The 19,585-nt window shown below is 42.6% G+C and overlaps 1 protein-coding gene across 1 annotated transcript; it reads left to right on the forward strand.

Moving 5' to 3' along the window:
- Nucleotides 1–4,780: 4,780 nt before the first annotated feature.
- On the forward strand, nucleotides 4,781–18,723 carry rlf (RLF zinc finger). Its single transcript, XM_021574749.3, has 8 exons — nucleotides 4,781–5,235; nucleotides 7,290–7,444; nucleotides 7,688–7,769; nucleotides 8,591–8,726; nucleotides 8,914–9,116; nucleotides 10,688–10,824; nucleotides 10,964–11,105; nucleotides 13,424–18,723. The coding sequence occupies exons 1-8, from the start codon at nucleotides 5,056–5,058 to the stop codon at nucleotides 18,215–18,217; spliced, it is 5,829 nt and encodes a 1,942-aa protein (XP_021430424.3). The 5' UTR covers nucleotides 4,781–5,055; the 3' UTR covers nucleotides 18,218–18,723.
- The last annotated feature ends 862 nt before the right edge of the window (nucleotides 18,724–19,585 follow it).

Genomic DNA, 19,585 nt, shown 5'->3' on the forward strand with positions numbered 1-19,585 from the left:
GCTCAGACACAAGACGTATGTGGCAGGGTCTACAGACAATCATGAATTACAAAGGGAAAACCAGCCACGTCGCGGACACCGATGTATTGCTTCCAGACAAACTAAACACCTTCGCCCGCTTTGAGGATAACACAGTGCCACCGACGCAGCCCGCTCCCAAGGACTGTGGGCTCTCCTTCTCCATGGCCGACGTAAGACATGTTAGCGTGTTAACCCTCGCAAGGCTGCCGGCCCAGACGGAGCATGCGCAGACCAGCTGGCTGGAGGGTTTACGGACATATTCAATCTCTCCCTATCCCAGTCTGCTGTCCCAACTTGCAAGATGTCCACCATTGTTCCTGTACCCAAGAATGCAAAAGTAAATGACTATCTCCCCATTGCACTCACTTCTGTCATGATGAAGTGCTTTGAGAGACTAGTCAAGGATCACCTCCACCTTACTGCCCCAATAGAGCCACAGACGATGCATTCACCATCGCACTGCACACTGCCCCATCCCATCTGGACAAGAGGAATAGCTAGGTAAGAATGCTGTTCATTGACAACAGCTCAGCCTTCAACACCATAGTACCCTCCAAGCTCATCATCAAGCTCGGGGCCCTGGGTCTGAACCCCACCCTGTGCAACTGGACTTTCAGACGGGCTGCCCCCCCAGGTGGTGAAGGTAGGAAACAACACCTCCATTATGCTGATCCTCAACACAGGGCCCCACAAGGGTGCATGCTCAGCCCCGTCCTGTGCTCTCTGTTCACCCATAACTGCATGGCCACGCACGCCTCCAACTCAATCATCAAGTTTGCAGACGACACAACAGTAGTAGGCCTGATTACCAACAACGACAAGACAGCCTACAGGGAGGAGGTGAGGGCCCTGGCAGAGTGGTACCAGGAAAATAAACTCTCACTCAACATCAACAAAACGAAGGAGCTGATCGTGGACTTTAGGAGACAGCAGAGGGAGCATGGTCCTATCCACATCGACGGGACCGCAGTGGAAAAGGTGAAAAGTTTCAAGTTCCTCGGTGTACACATCACTGACAATCTGAAGTGGTCCACCCACACATACAGTGCGGTGAGAAGGTGCAACAGCACCTCTTCAACCTCAGGAGGCTGCAGAAATTTGGCTTGGCCCCTAAGACCCTCACAAACTTTTACAGATGCACAATTTAAAGCGTCATGTCAGGCGGTTTCACCGCCTGGTATGACAACTGCACCGCCCGCAACTGCAGGGCTCTCCAGAGGGTGGTGCTGTCTGCCCAATGCATCATTGGGGGCACACTGCCTTCCATCCAGGACATTTTCAGCACCTGATGTCACAGGAAGGCCAAAAAACACCCGAGCCAATACCTGTTCATCCAGAAGGTGAGGTCAGTACAGGTGCATCAAAACTGAAACCGAGAAACAGCTTCCATCTCAAGGCCAACAGACTTAAATTGCCATCACTAGCCGGCTACCACCCGGCTACTCAAACCTGCACCTTAGAGGCTGCTGGCCTATGTACATAAACATAGAATCACTGGTCACTTTATTGAAGTGACTAGTGTTCCATTATTAATGTTTACATACTGCTTTACTCATTTCATATGTATATACTGTATTGTAGTCAATGCCATTCCAACATTGCTCATCCTAATATTTATATATTTTTAAATTCCATTTACAGATTTGATCAGGTATGAAGGTAAGACCCAAATGCAGACAACATCAAATTGACAGTGGTTTAATAATTCAACAGGGGCAGGCAATAGACAGGTCAAGGCAGGCAGGGGTCAGTAACTAGAGGTGGAGCAACGGTACTGGACGGCAGGCAGGCTCAGCGTCAGGGTAGGTAGAGGTCAATAATCCAGAGGTGGGGCAAAGGTACAAGAGGGTGAGAAAAGAGAGAGACTGGGGGAAGCAGGAGCTGAGACACAAAAATGCTGGTTGACTTGACAAACAAGATTAACTGGCAACAGACAAACAGAACACAGGTATACACAGGGGAGGATTGGGAAGATGGGCGACACCTGGAGGGGGGTGGAGACAATAGGGGGAAGGAGTCTATATTAAAGAAAAGTATTAGCTAATTACACCCTTTTAATATGGCATACATTTGAGGATTCCATTGACAATTTGATGTCACTTGGTGTTAGTCCATTTAAATGAACAGAAATTACATTGTGAGCAAAATTAGTCATCATATCAATTCAGTAAATTATTTTTAAAGGGTTTATGATTTCAGCATCATTTAAGAAAAATCTCAACCAAACATTTCTCAGGTGTTGCATCATTCGTGTTACACCTACTGTTGGCACAATGTTATTATAATGGTAAACATTAGTCATTAAGATGCTACATTAGTTGATGTAAAATGGGAAGATGTACCCAAATACATTTTAATAAAGAAAAAAAAAATCCCAAAATGCCATGCTCAAATGCCACCGCAATTCAAGAACAACCAATTTCTACCAACTGGAAAATTCCCATTGAGGACAAATATTTTCACAGACAGACGATTGCTTTGTATCAAAAACTACAAGCAGTGTTGGATTTCCCTTACTGTTATAGTAGACCCCCCCCCCAGTAGATTTCCTTTTATTTTAAAAATGACCCTTCACTGCACTTCAGCTCTGAAGTGGTTGTGGCATAGAGCTACTGAACAGATCGGTTGATGTTGTGAATATCGGGCCTATAGCTGAGCCATTCCATCCCATTGAGAAATAAGGACAATAAACAGCAATGTGCATACGTATAATAAGGACGAGTCTAGAGTTCACAATGCCAATGATGAGAAGTCACGATTCCAAGGACCCCTAACGGGAATATCTCCATTCCAAACAGAGAGACAAACTTAACAGGACATAATTTCCATCAATTTGCTGAAATTCCCATCTCTCTCATCATGCCAGACCTCCAGTCCAGTCAATATAAAACAAACGTGAATATAAAGAAAACATTTGAGATAAATGGGGATGAGATTGCTTCTGTAAATTGCCTTGTGTGCTGACAGCGCGGCTACATGTGAGTGAGATGGGCGCCTGCTGTTAGCAACACAGGATGTAGTGAAGGTCTTGATACCCATGACAACCTGTACTACCTCAGGGACAGAAAATAACCATATGGAAGGACACTACATTTTTTAAGTCTCATCACAGTTAACTTTAGCATGTTTGCTAATCAGCAACTTTGCAACTACTTACTACTTTTTAGCTACTTTGTGACTAAACTCAGCAAAAAAATAGAAACGTCCCTTTTTCAGGACCCTGACTTTCAAAGATAATTTGTAAAAATCTAAACAACTTCACAGATCTTCATTGTAAAGGGTTTAAACACCGTTTCCCATGCTTGTTCAATGAACCACAAACAATTAATTAACATGCACCTGTGGAACGGTTGTTTAGACACTAACACCTTGCAGACGGTAGGCAATTAAGGTCACAGTTATGAAACCTTAAGAAACTAGAGGCCTTTCTACTGACTGAAAAACACCAAAGGAAAAATACCCAGGGTCCCTGCTCATCTGCGTGAATGTGCCTTAGGCATGCTGCAATGAGGCATGAGGACTGCAGATGTGGCCATAGCAATAAATTGCAATGTCCGTACTGTGAGACGCCTAAGACTGAGCTACAAGGAGGCAGGACAGACAGATGATCATCCTCGCAGTGGCAGACCACATGTAACAACACCTGCACAAGATCGGTACATCCGAACATCACATCTGCGGGACGGGTACAGGATGGCAACAACTGCCTGAGTTACACCAGGAACACACAATCTTTCCATCAGTGCTCAGACGGTCCGCAACAGGCTGAGAGAGGCTGGACCGAGGGCTTGTAGGCCTGTTGTAAGGCAGGTCCTCACCAGACATCACCGGAAACAACTTCGCCTATTGGACAAAACCCACCGTCGCTGGACCAGACAGGACTGGCAAAAAGTGCTCTTCACTGACGAGTTGCGGTTTTGTCTCACCATGGGTGATGGTCAGATTTGCGTTTATCGTCGAAGGAATGAGCGTTACAACGAGGCCTATACTCTGGAGCGGGATCGATTTGGAGGTGGAGGGTCCGTCATGGTCTGGGGCGGTGTGTCAAACTATCATCGGACTGAACTTGTTGTGATTGCAGTCAATCTCAACACTGTGCGTTACAGGAAAGACATTCTCCTCCCTCATGTGGTACCCTTTCTGCAGGCTCATCCTGACATGACCCTCCAGCATGACAATGCCACCAGCCATACTGCTCATTCTGTGCATGATTTCCTGCAAGACAGGAATGTCAGTGTTCTGCCATGGCCAGCGAAGAGCCAGGATCGCAATCCCATTGAGCACGTCTGGGACCTGTTGGATCGGATAGTGAGGGCTAGGGCCATTCCCCCCAGAAATGTCTGGGAACTTGCAGGTGCCTTGGTGGAAGAGTGGGGTAACATATCACAGCAAGAACTGGCAAATCTGGTGCAGTCCATGAGGAAGAGATTCACTGCAGTACTTAATGCAGCTGGTGGCCACACCAGATACGGAATGTTACTTTTGATTTTGACCCCCCCTTTGTTCGAGGACACATTATTCAATTTATGTTAGTCACATGTTGGGTTGGCCGAGTAGGCCCGCTGAGAGTGATTGTTCTAGTCATCCATTATTTAATATTTTACTAGGCAAGTCAGTTAAGAACAAATAACAGTGTGTTTACTGCCTGTTCAGGGGCAGAACGACAGATTTGCACCTTGTCAGCTCAGGGATTTGAACTTGCAACCTTTCGGTTACCAACGCTCTAACCCCTAGGGGACCCTGCCGCCCCAATTATATTGTACAGAAGGAGTTCCAGCCTCCCAGGCCAACTGCCTGGTGGATCTGTTAGGAACAAAGTGGTGGTTTTGTTGGGGATAGTGGCGTATTTGCAGTTAGATTTGTTCATTTTTTGTGAACAAAATGTGCAATTTCCACTCCGACCTGAAAAACGCAGCAATACGCCACAAAGCATCTAGTCTGTCGGAAAACAACACGAAGAAGAAGTGGTGAGCGCACGCTGGTGCACGCGCGTCACATGAAGGGGATGCATACGCGCGGTGGCGGGGACTGAAGATGGCGGATAGTGATGTTGAACCAGAGCCCGACTGGAGTAATCGGCCTTCCAACACTGCCGAGGACACTCTCGTCGCCATGGAATGCTTGCTCACCACCTTGAGAGCGCTTGAAGCAACGCTCAGGCAACAAGACATTTCGGAAATATCATCCACCGAATATTGCGACAACTTCTGCCAGGTAGCTAGCTAGCGTGCGTGCATGCAAAACTCAAAGGAAAAGCAATGTTTTTTTCGCATAGCTTAACTAGCTAGCGATGTTGGCTGTGTATGCGCCAGCGCCAATATGGCCTTTAGCTGCTAGCTGGAACATTTTGATCAGGATAAGCAAACAATATGCATCTAATGCACAATTAACGATCCCAGCAAAGTATAACATAACTGCATGACATAACCACCAATGATGTGCAAAACATAGCCATGCTATCATCAGTTGGGCTACCTAATAGTTAGCCAGTTAGCTAACGTTAGCAACCAATGTTGTCATGGTTGTTGTGCAAGCTTGTCCGAGAGAGAGACGGATGCAGTGGTCCAGGATGACAACCAGGCATGCAAAATATTTGAGTACTATGTCCAGTCTGTACAAACTAGTAGTTAACTAGTTTATCGCGCTGCTATTTGCAACGTTTAGAATATTTAAAGTAAGCGGGGCGGGGTGTTTCACGTTTTGTTTCAGGCACTTGCAGGCATGCATGTAAATAGGCCTGCAGTGCAAGTGTTTTTCGTCAGCCTACTTATCAATTAGCCTAGTTAGTTTATTTATTAGCCATTTTATTTGTTAACTACAACTTAAACCTTACTTGCTTCATTATCGGGTTAAGGAGTTTATTTGACCCTCACTCTACAAAAACATGCTTTCTCGCCAGTTGATGGCAACGTGGTTCATCCACGTTCATTTTGTTTTTAACACCAAGTAACACTTGTGTCAAAATCAATATTCAAGTATAAATAATTTGAAAATTAAGACTTTTGTTTTTAACTGCCTGTTCTGTAGTATCAGTTTGCTATGCTGTTTTATCTACATTCGTAAAGTTGAGAGTTTAAAGGGACAATCAGATTGCTACATACCTTTTTTACTTGTAAATTCATGAAATAGCCATTCATTCTTGAATATAACTTTAAAATGCCTCAATATTAGTTTAACTGTCTTGTTTGTTTTATAGACTTTTTCTAAACTAATGTATTTGTAAACAATGTCATTTTAAACACACACTGTATAACCTCAACATGGTTTAATCTATGTTGATATAATTGATTGTCCTTGCGTCTATAGCTCTGTCTATGAATTTGATGGTGCTTACTTTTCTCCAGCCCCATTCTTCAGCTGTTTACAGAATCAGTGGTGGGGAGATTACTTTATTGTTTGAACTGCAGATTTCCCATTTAACTATTTTACCAAAAACCCTAAACTGGGTTAATTATAGCTGCTAACCATTAATTGGAAGTTAATTGGGTGTTAGATATACTCAGGCTGGAGCTTTATTCTCTGGAGGACCGACTCTCATATTTACCCTAGATGGAGGTTAAATTTAGCCAACCCACTGTAATGGTGGTAAAGAAGTGCACACTGAGGACTATTGGCAAGAGGGGCTTTGGGGAAATGTTGATGTGACAGACTGGGGGTCCACAGCTCTCTAGGTACACCTTGTCTTAGAGCTGTCAAATACGTAGGCGGCTCCCCCAGGCCCAATCAAGGTAAAAAAGAGAGTGCAAGCTGGGACCAATCAGACAGCCCCCCCCCCCCCCCCCCCCCCCCCGCCATGGCAATTCAAATATATATATATATATATATATATATAACTTTTTATATATATTATTTTTAGATTTACTTTTCTACACATAGATGGCGTAAAAACAAGACTCATCACTTTGGACAAAAAGTAATGGGCCTTTTGTAAGAAACTGAAACAACAAATTCCACGCAATTTAGGAGGGAGAATAAAATAAATCCTAGGGGAAACACTCTGTAGCCTCTTTCCTCAATGAGCCTTGCCACACCTCACAGGAAGACTAATTAACAGTGACATATGGTGCTTGCCCTGCCTGCCATCAACACAATGTCTTTGGCATTCAGGGTGTTTTCCGTAACTAAATAAGATAGCTGTTCGTTGTCTTAATCCTAATGAAAGTGAAAGTGCAAAAACATATTTTTTAATAACCACAACCCAGCTGCCTGTTTTATTTAATTTTTTGTAATTGAAAGTGTTTTTGACTTCTCCATGTCTGTCTTTGCAGGCACTGATGGACTACGCTGGGAGCAGGAATTCTGTGGAACATGGTCTTCCTCTCCTGGAGGTATACTGCCTGGCCATCAACTGCTTTGCTGCTGCAAGGCCACATCTCACTGCAGACTCCGACACTGTTGCCCTGGTGTTGAAGAGACTAGCACTGTGAGTCAACTTAGTAACAAAGTGCTTTACACTGTTAGGGTTGTACTTAGATGATTATTTTTAAGTCAGAGAAGTATAGTGATCACCACATTTCTACTGTGTGCTCCAATGCATAGCCTTCTTTTGTTGTTGACATGGCTTCACATTTTTTTTTTTTTTTTGTGCTGCATGTTAGAAATAGATAACGTTGTGTCATGAAGTTTCACAAGTTGTCCTTCGTTGTCTCTGTTATTTTGCTTCCAGGAGCTGTTTTGAACTGTTGCTATCTGTGCCTGAAAACGAAATCCCTTATGAGGCCTGGGTTCAATTTCACCGCTCTGTTCAGGTAAAGGATGGGCTGTGAGATGTTAAGAAATAGTAGCTAATGAGAGAGAGAGGAGATGGAAGGGAAAAATAATGATTGGTCGACTGATTATACTGCATCCACTTCTCTATAGTTCAAAGAGGGGTTTATTTACTTTCGCTTGGTGGTACTATTGACATGCTGTGTTGTTGATGAATGGCAGTGGCCCAAGCAATGTTCCCTGGAGAATACTACGTTATACACTGGTGCTGTCTGATAACGTGCCGTGGTTCTTGACCACCTGGGGCCTGTTTGATAGGAAGTTGGGAATCCACCAGAGGGGTTTGAGTAAATGTTTTACATTGAAAGTAAATGTGTTCTGGAAGAAGGGAGTGAAAGCGTTACAACACATTAGCAGGGGGAAATGAGACAAGTTGCAGTAGGGATAAAATAAAAAAAATCCAATCAAAATCTTGATATAGTGAGGACCTGTCCTACATTACATACTTTATTGGGCCGGGACAATACTAGTATCGCGATACTCATTAGTATCATGGCAAGGAAATAAAACACACAGCGGATTATAGCTTCTTTAGGAAAACGTCCCTAATCTTAGAAAAAACGTGTTGTCATCCAGAGTCACATTTATTTCCCAACCTATAGCACACAATATTTTATATACTGCATGTTTTTAAAATACCAAAGAGTTTGGTCTGCTTCATGTTTTCATTTTTTTTGCTGTGGAAAAAAGTATTGCAATACTGGTATCGTCACAGCCCTATTACTTTACCATGCTGTCACTGTTACCGCACCTGACATTTGTGACACAACCCCCTTTTTGTGTGTTCTTGACGGTTTTGCAGGTGGCACATGATGCCTTGTTGGAGTATGGGAGCATAGATCTACAAGCCCTCCTCCAAATCACAGGGGAGGGTGGAGCGTGGAGTAACCCTGTCCTAAGCGCCCTTCTCACCGGTCATCCCACAACTGCAGAGGAAGGTCAGTATCACAACCTTACTCTATTGTCAACAGTGCAATAATAAATCAATTATACACATATATATATATATATATATATATATATATATATATATATATATATATATATATATACACATATACATATTTTACTATGATTTCAGTCAGCCAATCAACTAGCATCTGTTGCTTTGTCATGTTCCTGTAGTTGACGCGTACGTCTCCTTGGAGGGGGAGGGCTTCATGGAGATGCGGGTTAAACACCTGGAGAAAGTGGGGGAGGTGGCGAAGGCTGTGGTACTGGCTAAGGCCTGTGCTGAATGCCATCTTGTCTCCAACCAAACCACCTTCCGCCAGACCTATGTCTCTCTCCTCTGCCAACTGCTGCCGGGCGAGGAGGCCATCATGGAGGTCTGTCAATGTGTTGTTGAGCTCAGCTCAGTTGCATTATTATTCATACTGCTATTTAAATAGCTTTCAGAGAATGCTGTTATGTAAGGAAATAAATGTGATGGCTTAGTGAATTTGACAGTGTTGTTTGTTTGAACCCCTTTGCCCTTAAAATGTAAGTGATATTTTCCACAATACTGTAGTTTGTGTTTTCAGAAAGTATTTGTACCTCTTTTGACTTATTCCACATGTTGTTACTGCCTGAATTCAAAATGGATTCAATAGATTTATACACAATACCCATAATTACATATTGGAACATGATTTTACAACATTTTGCAAATGAAATGCAGCAATATCTCATTTACATAAGTATTCACACCCCTGAGTCAATGTTAGAATCAAATTTGTCTTTCTGTGTAAGTCTCTTAAGGATCCGCCCCTTAAAATTTTCGCCTAAAATGGCATACCCAAATCTAACTGCCTGTAGCTCAGGCTGTGAAGCAAAGATATGCATGTTCTTGGTACCATTTGAAAGTAAACACTTTGAAGTTTGTGGAAATTAGAAAGGAATGTAGGAGAATATAACACATTAGATCTGGTAAAAGATAATACAAAGAAAGAAAAAAACATTTTTTTTGTACCATCTTTGAAATGCAAGAAAGGCCATAATTTATTATACCAGCCCAGGTGCAATTTAGATTTTGGCCACTAGATGGCATCGGTGTACATGTAAAGTTTTAGACTCATCCAATGAACCATTACATTTCTGTTCAAGATTTTGTATCAAGACTGCCCAAATGTGCCTCATTTGTTTAACTTTTCATTTTCAAAATTGTGTACTCGAACAATAGCGTGGTATTTTTTCACTGTAATAGCCACTGTAAATTGGACAGTGCGATTAGATTAACAATATGCTAATATCAGATATGTCTATGTCCTGGGAAATGTTCTTGTTACTTACAACCTTGTGCTAATCGCATTAGCTTATGTTAGCTCAACCGTCCCATGGAAGTGGCACTAATCCAGATGTTTTAAGAGCTTTGCACACCTGGATTGTACAATATTTGCAGTAATTAATAACTTCACCCTGCTCAAAGGGATATTCTATGTCTGCTTTATTTTTTTACCCATCTACCAATAGGTGCCCTTTGCTGGGAATTGGAAAACCTCTCTGGTCTTTGGTTAAATCTGTTTGAAATTCACTGCTTGATTAGAGACCTTATATATAATTGTATGTGTGGGGTGATGTAGATATGACGTAGTCATTCAAAAATCATGTTAAACACTATCATTGCACACAGTGAGTCCATGCAACTTAGGTGAATTATTAAGAACATTTTAACTCCTGAACTTATTTAGGGGTTGAATACGTATTAACTCGAGACATTTCAGCGTTTCGTTTTTTAATTTATTTGTTAAATTGTCTAGAAACATAATTCCAATTTGACATTATGGGGTATTGCGTGTAGGCCAATGGCACATCTCAATTTAAAATTCAGGCTGTAACACAACAAAATGTGGAAAAAGTCAGGGGGTATGTATACTTTCTGAAGGCCACCGACTTGGCCTTGTATTTATTTATCCCACAGATATCCAGACTGGACTGTAAGGATGTGCTGGATATTACATGCAATTTGGAGACTGAGGGGGAGGATAACACAGCCTTCATCCTGTGTACTACCTTCTTAACTCAACAGCTGCAGCAGCAGAGCCTGTACTGCTCCTGGTGAGTTTTCAGTGGTCAATGTCAAGAGTTTTGCAAAGCATATGGATAAATTGAAATTCTTATTTCTGCGCTGGTGTGTTTTTGGGTCTTGTTCCAATTTTATATTTTTCTATGCTATTTCATCTTTTCTGTCTTTTAGGGAGCTCACACTGTTGTGGAGTAAGCTGCAGAGAAGGATCGACCCATCTTTGGAGTCACTGCTGGAGCGTTGCCTGCAGCTAGGTGCCATTGCTAAGACTGTCTACCATCTGCTCTTCCTTGTGCGTGTCATCCGGACAGAGGTAGGAGAATAGACTTTTCTACCTCTGATTTTGATATGTCATTGCAATATAAAGTTTAAACTTATTTTTGTAAAATATCAGTTACAATTTCCCAAAATGTAAAGTAACTGCCCAGTGTTTGCAGATTTCTATGAAATATGACCTAGAATTACTTACAATATGAGTGAAATGGTTTTCCTCCCAAAAAATGGTAATTAAGTATGTTAAAAAGCTACTTTTCTGTGTTGGAATGATGTCAACGTACCCCAACAAAATGTTGTGGGTGTAAAGACGGGTTGGTTGTTTAGCAACAAAAGCAACGTGTGCGCAACTATGGGGTAAAACGGACGGTATGGCTTACACTGTTGACAACATGTAAACTATATAATTAGTCTCAATGTTTAATGACAACATAAATACATTTGCTCAATGAGTGCTTATTGTCTCTGAAATACATTGTTACAATTGTTGGTTAGCTAGTGAGTTTGAGCCATATTAGCGTAAGACATGACATCAGTCAAAACACCTCAAAACAAGATACGAAATGAGCCATCTGCAATTTCCCACAAGGAAGATTTTTGACATTGTTGCTAGACATCAATGCACGCATCATTTTAATGCCGTTGTCAGCCAACCCGTCTATACTGGTCATTAGATATTCTTGTAAGTAAACCGCTAATTGGTCAGCTCTATCCTCAGTGAGATGACATGTTCTGAGAAAATAGCAACATTTTAAAAAATGGTCTGTTTGAGGTGGGGTTTTTGAAGTGTTTTATTTATTTATTTATTTTACTTTGGCCAGGAGTATATGGCGGGTCAACAACAGTTGGATATGACTTAACCCCCCCAACATTCCGCTGAAAAGGCAGCGGAATGTTTAGAAATAATATTTAGAATAACAAATATTTTGAAATATTTAACTTTCACACATTAACAAGTCCAATACAGCAAATGAAAGATAAACATATTGTTAAAAATCGGACACGATGGATAGATTAAAACGTTTTACAGCGAAAACACAACATATATTTGTTAGATCACCACTAAATCCAAAAAAACACAGCCATTTTTCCCAGCCAAAGATAGTCACAAAAGCAGAATTAGAGATAAAATGAATCACTAACCTTTGATAATCTTCATCAGATAACACTCATATGACATCATGTTACACAATACATTTGTTTTGTTCGATAATATGCATATTTATATCCACAAATCTCGGTTTACATTGGCGCCATGTTCAGAAATACCTCCAAAATATCCGGAGTAATTACAGAGCTACGTCAGATAACAGAAATACTCATCATAAACTTTGAAAGATACATGTTTTACATATAATTAAAGATACACTGGTTCTTAATGCAACCGCTGTGTCAGTTTTTTTTAAAAACGTTACGAAAAAAGCATACCATGCAATAATCTGAGACGGCGCTCAGAAGTAAACATATTTCTCCGCCATGTTGGAGTCAACAGAAATACGAAATTACATCATAAATATTCCCTTACCTTTGATGATCTTTCATCAGAATGCAGTGCAAGGAATCCTAGTTCTGCAATAAATCGTTGTTTTGTTCGATAATGTCCATTACTTGTGTACAATTAGCTACTTTTGCTAGCACGTTTAGCTCACATGTCCAAAAGCTGGCGCCGGTCCAGGCGCTCGGACGAAAACGTAAAAAAGTTATATTCCAGGTCGAATAAACTGGTCAAACTAAGTAGAGAATCAATCTTTAGGATGTTATTATCATATATATCCAATAACGTTCCAACCGGAGCATTCGTTTTTGTCTACAGCGTAATGGAACGCAAGGCGATATAATAAGTACTGTGCGTAACCAGGAACTGGCATTCTGCCAGACCAGTGAATCAAATAGCTGCCATCCTGTCCCACATCACACTAGAGGCTTCATTCCACATTCTACTGACTGTTGACATCTAGTGGAAGGCGTAGGAAGTGTGAACAGATCCATATCTTATTTGGAAGTGAATAGGCGATGAGTTGAAAATCAACCAGCCCCAGAATGTCCACTTCCTGTTTGGAAGTTTGCCTGCCCTATGAGTTCTGTTATACTCACAGACATAATTCAAACAGTTTTAGAAACTTCAGAGTGTTTTCTATCCAATAGTAATAATAATATGCATATATTAGCATCTGGGACAGAGTAGGAGGCAGTTCACTATGGGCACGCAATTCATCCAATGTGAAAATGCTGCCCCCTATCCCTAAAAGGTTTAACAGAATATTTATTTTTTTAAGTGAAATTTTCACTGGGCAGTTACTTTAAATTGTATGCCACTGTCACACCAATGTAAAAAACGATCTCATGTTTATTCTACAGGCAGAGGAGCTGGGTCTGGCTTCATCTGTGGAGTTATGTGTTAAAGCACTACAGCTCCCAAAGCAAGAGGACACAGAAACGAGGATATCTGTGTGCAAAACTGTATCCTGCCTCCTACCAGACGATCTTGAGGTGTTGCGGGCCTGCCAGCTGACAGAGTTTCTCTTAGGCCTCTCTCATGTGGCCTTCAGTACCCTTCAAGAGCTCTATCTGCGGCCCGATCAGAAGTATGACCAGGAAAATGCCATTATCCCCAACTCGCTGCGGTGTGAACTGCTCCTGGCACTTAAAGCCCACTGGCCTTTCGACCCTGAATTCTGGGACTGGAAGACACTCAAGCATCAGTGCATCATGCTGCTGGGGCTTGAACCTGAGCCGGAGGAGGAAGAAGAGAAAGGGAGGGGGCAGGAGGAGGTTAGTCTTGAGCAGGATGTAAAGGAGGCGGTGGAGAAGGGATTTGTTGATATGCCAAAAGAATATGTAAATGGGACAAGTGGAAGCATTGATGGTCATGAGAAAGATGAAGAAAATGACCGGGACAGTAAACCACCTTCAAAGCCAGATTCTGAGGGTACCTCAGAGCAGGGTTCACTGCAGAAGAAATACAAGTTCTTCTGCAAGATTTGTAAGAAATCTGTTACTGAGACTCGAATCCTTCTTCACTCTAAGAGGCATGAAGAAAACGGTGTTTCCACCTGCCCTGTCTGCCTGAAGAAGTTTAAGAGCAGAAAGGATTTTATCCCACACACCAAACTACACCTTCAGATGCCATCCAGAAGCACTCGTCAGAAGAAAAAGGACAAAAAGAGGGTTGATTTGGATAAGGAAATGGAGGAGGATGACTTGGATGACTTGGAGCCTGGTGAGATTGCCCTTGACCCATCCTTAATGCTGTACTACCAGTCCACACATGATCCTGATGTTCTGGAGCACATTCTAGAACAAGCTTCATCTGCACCCAGGAAGCCTGGTCATGAGGATAACATCACAATTGAATACATTAACGTTCATTTTGAATTGCAGAATCGTGACATATACACATGCCCTGCTACTCACTGTACAAAGACTTTTAAGCATTCCAAGTACCTGGGTGTTCACCTTAAATCAGAAGACCATGTTAGCGATGAGAACGTGAAACATTATTGTGAAATGAGAGACCGTAGGGAAAAGTGCACTTACTGTCGGCGCCACTTCATGTCTGCCTATCACCACCGCAGGCATCGGCGTGTGCACTACGGTGACCTGCCTTACATGTGTATGGTCACAGATTGTGGTGCTCGTTTCAGCACCTCCAATGAGCTTGTAACACATAAGCAGAGCCATGGCTTTCAACTTAGCTACCAGTGTGAGCTCAAAGGTTGTAGTCTTTCTTTCTGTGACTTGGGGCAGGTATACCACCATGAAGCACAGCACTTTCGTGATGCAGCATATAGCTGCACTAGCCTTGATTGCAAGAAGTTCTACTTTTCTAAAAAGGAATTTGGCCGGCATTTAGCCACACACGGCATTACCTTCTCTGAGGAAGACTTTGAGGCACAGAGGAAGGCCAAAAGAAAACATCTTGACTCCATAACAGAGGATATAGCCAGCCCCAAAAAGTCGTGTGACATAAAGACTGTACTGGAGGAGGTAGTCAACGGGGAAAACAATGCTACTTTCTCTACATGCAGTGCCTCCTCCTCACAGAGTTGCAAGGAGCCCAAGGGCACAATGGCATCTGTTGCTGTGTGCTTTGATGGAAAAAAGTTCACTTGTGGTTTTGAAAGGTGTGGATTAACCTTCTCCAAAGCTAAAGATGTCCACCAACACCTAAGGTGTGTTCATCCCGATCATTTCAAGTCTGAGAATAAGGAACGCAAAAATCTTGTCAAAGAGAAGGGTTTGAAATCGAAAGGTCTAAAGATAAAAACAGAGAAGAACAACGATGACGAGAACAAACATGAACTTGCAACTTGTCTGCTAATGAAGGGGTCAAGCCAGGAAAATGCTTGTCCTATTAAGAACACAGCAACATCTCCCTCAAGCCTGGACAATGACCCTTTGAGAGAGATTTTGATTGGGCTTAGCCAGCTTAGTCTGACTCTCTCCAGCTCTACAAATGGATTTTGTGAGCCCTTCCATCCAATCTCAGGATCCACATCAAAAATATCCTGCCATCAGGGTCTTGGTACCAGGTCCCCAGTTGTGTTTTTGCAAAAGAGAGCGCAACCCGCTGTTGGCAAGAGGGTGAAACTGACATCAAACACGGAACCATCAGTAGCCCACAGTCTACCCACAGAGCAACACTTAGATGCAGACCAGGTCAGCCCCTTTGTTTTGCAAGCCTCTACTAAACCATACTTTTGTGAGCTTAATGATTGCAACTTTAGAAGTGTGACCAGCACAACCCTAATGCGCCACTACATGAACAAGCATAATTTCTCAGAAAAGAAGGCGAAAGGAATGAAGATCCTTAAATCACTGACATTTAAGCCATTTAAGTGTCACCTCTGCTTCAAATGCCATAGAGAGAAGACGGACTTGAGGGTTCATTATCTTCAGACACATAGACTTAGCGAGGCAGTTGTGGAGCAAATGAGCTGTTGGTCTAAAAAGCGGGTTGAGGGTAAACCCCCAGAACCCACCAAGCCAACAGTCTCCATAACACAACCCCCAGAACCCACCAAGCCAACCGTCTCCATAAAACAACCCCCAGAACCCACCAAGCCAACAGTCTCCTTTACACAGCCCCCAGATGACACCGAGCAAACATCCTCCTTTACACAAAAATCTCAGACCCCCACCTGGCAACACCCCTCCTGGCAGCAGAAGTACCAAAAAAAGAAAATAATGCGACAAAATATTGTACAATTTGCTAAATCTGGAGACAAGCGTAAGAAATGCAGTCATGCTCCATCTGTGCAGGATCACTTCGAAGAGGAGGAAAGTGAAGACAGAGGTATGCGAAGAGGCAAAGGTGGCATTTATATGTGCAAGCACAAGGACTGTGGGGTTATTTTCTCCCACGCCTCCAGTCTTTATCGCCACCAGAAGAAGTTTCATCCGCAGGTGATGGGACATCCTTCCGTGCTTTCAGAAGACCCAGCTTTACAGAAGTTTAGGTGCAGCTACGCCAACTGTAATGCATCTTACCTCCTGAACAGTAGCTTGGTGCGACACACAGAGAGTGAGCATCCTAACCAGGCGACCAGTAGCTTGAAGCGTCACAGAAAAAGTGATCATCCTAACCAGGCGACCAGTAGTCTAAAACGTCACAGAAAAAGTGATCATCCTTACCAGGCGACCTTGTGCTGCAAGTATGACGGCTGTACAAAAGTGTTCACCCAAAGCAGTAGTCTGGAAAAACATGTACTCTCTAGCCACCTCAATTATTATGATTCACTCGTATTACGTCTCCAGAATACTCACAAGGACACGTCAGCCACTGGATGCCAAAAGAAGCTGATCATCACATCTACGCCACAGAAAGATGAAACCAAGCTACCCCTCAGGCAATCTCTAAGACACTGCCCAAAGTCTCCTGAAGATGTTAAGGCTGAAGAAACTAGTGAAGAGCAAGATGAAGATGACGTTGAAAATTTGTCAACTGAGAAGAAATCCAGAAGGTTTGAAGATATGGTATTCCGTTCCCATGAGGAGGCCTTGCAGATGTGCCAAGATCGTTGTCAACGTGAAGCCTTCCCGTGCATGGTGCAAGGTTGTGATTCTGTAGTCAAATTGATACGTAGTATGCGCCGTCACTATCTGAATTGCCACAAATTAACCAATCATGCTTTTGAATTGAATGAGGATAAGCTTGTGTTTAGTGCAGAGAAACTGGACGAGCTGATTCAGAGGAATACTGTATTATCTGCTTGCCCTGATATGACGAGGGCACCTAACGGAGTTCTGAAGATGGAGTATCAAGCAGAGCCAGATAACCCTGGTGGTCCATCTGTCCCTATGAGTCTGCACTCCATCGAAGCAGACACACTTGATGAGCATGACCCACTGGGGTTCAAAGAGGAGCCACCTGCTGAGAGGAATGTTTTGGTGGGTGCCGATGACTTGCTTTATGGAGAACCTAGTGGGCACACTGAAGAGCCTGTTACTCAAAACAGCCAAGAGGAGAGGCCAAGGCGAAAATCCTCAAACCCGCCCGCTCTTGATCTCTCTCCACCATCCTCCCTCCGATTCAGTGTTGATGAGGGCTTCATGGACAGTTCAGACAAAGATGGTGTCAAACCAACAATTTCTGTGCCATTGCCCTCCCCTCAAGCCCGCCAGCCACTTAAACGTAAGAACGAGCTCTCTGAGCTCCTTCCCATTCCAAAGGACTCCCAGCCTCACAGCCCCCCCCTTCGCACATTTGACCTGGCTGCTTATAAACCTATGGGATTCGAGTCATCTTTCCTGAAGTTCATACAGGAGAGCACTAAGGATGATGTGAGGCCCCGGGCTTCTCACTGCAACAGCCACAGGCCTGAACCACCTGTGGTGTCTGCTCGGCGGCGGGATTCCTACAGACGGAACTGTTCTGTAAAGGAGAACAGCCAGATGGGCCTCTCTACTACCCGTAGCAGGCGGGCTCGATCTTCCCCACTTCAGCCTCTTCCCAGGACAGGGGAATACACATCAGTCCAGAACTTGCGCCTCATCTTGGACAAGGCTCTGACGGGTTGTGGTGACCTAGCCATTAAGCAGCTGCAGTACCTCAGGCCCGTGGTAGTTCTTGAGAGGCCAAGGTTTTCCACCTCCTTGCTTGACCTCTTCCCCACAAAAACTAATGATAAGCTACTTCTCGACTGTTCGTAGAACTGAGTACCTTTGTCTCCAATATAAAGACTATCCCAGTGTTTTTTTTCTAATGTAATTACTACTCTGTTATCAGTATCTTTTTTTAAGTTGCCAAACTGATTAGCTCAAGTACCTTAATTGACATACAACAGATACGTGTGTAAAATGATCCTTCCCCTGATTTTTTAAAACTTCTTTAGAGTATTTGTATTACATTTTTGTCAGGTGATGAACGTTCTAATGTGTATATATATATATGCGTCTTCTCACTACGAAATGAAGTTTTATAAAACATTTTCAAATATTATTTAGAACGATGTAGCTCATTGTACCATTTCAATGCTATTAATTTGTCTGAAAAAAAAAGCTTTCATGGGACAGGAACATCTCATTTGCCCACTAATAACTTGAGGAAAAATGTTGTCCCCTCTGAATATTAAGACCCCTTTCTTTTTTTCAATGCAGTGGGCAGATGTGTAATGCTTTATCAGAATAATAAATGTTTGAATAGGCCCTTTCAAAAATATGAAATTGCATTGTCTATCTTTATTTTCCTTGTCATGCCTTTACATTGATTAGTCTTTAAACTCTTCAGGGAACTAGTCAGTGAAAAATATAGTGGACTATTTAATACTATGAAAATAAACACATTTTACTTGATAGAGTGGCTTTTCTCACAAAGTGTTTCAATAACAAGTGTTCCCACTAGCAAAGTGGCACGTGCGCTCTAGCAAAAAGAGTGCAGGTAAAGTTCTGTACCATTCACACTGTTGACTAGAAAGCACGTATAGCATACAGTGCCTTGCGAAAGTTTTCGGCCCCCTTGAACTTTGCGACCTTTTGCCACATTTCAGGCTTCAAACATAAAGATATAAAACTGTATTTTTTTGTGAAGAATCAACAAGTGGGACACAATCATGAAGTGGAACGACATTTATTGGATATTTCAAACTTTTTTAACAAATCAAAAACTGAAAAATTGGGCGTGCAAAATTATTCAGCCCCTTTACTTTCAGTGCAGCAAACTCTCTCCAGAAGTTCAGTGAGGATCTCTGAATGATCCGATGTTGACCTAAATGACTAATGATGATAAATACAATCCACCTGTGTGTAATCAAGTCTCCGTATAAATGCACCTGCACTGTGATAGTCTCAGAGGTCCGTTAAAAGCGCAGAGAGCATCATGAACAAGGAACACACCAGGCAGGTCCGAGATACTGTTGTGAAGAAGTTTAAAGCTGGATTTGGATACAAAAAGCTTTAAACATCCCAAGGAGCACTGTGCAAGCGATAATATTGAAATGGAAGGAGTATCAGACCACTGCAAATCTACCAAGACCTGGCCGTCCCTCTAAACTTTCAGCTCATACAAGGAGAAGACTGATC

This window comes from Oncorhynchus mykiss, chromosome 19 (assembly GCF_057628025.1).
Source record: "Oncorhynchus mykiss isolate SJ-2025 chromosome 19, ASM5762802v1, whole genome shotgun sequence".
Classification (NCBI taxonomy): Eukaryota; Metazoa; Chordata; class Actinopteri; order Salmoniformes; family Salmonidae; genus Oncorhynchus; species Oncorhynchus mykiss.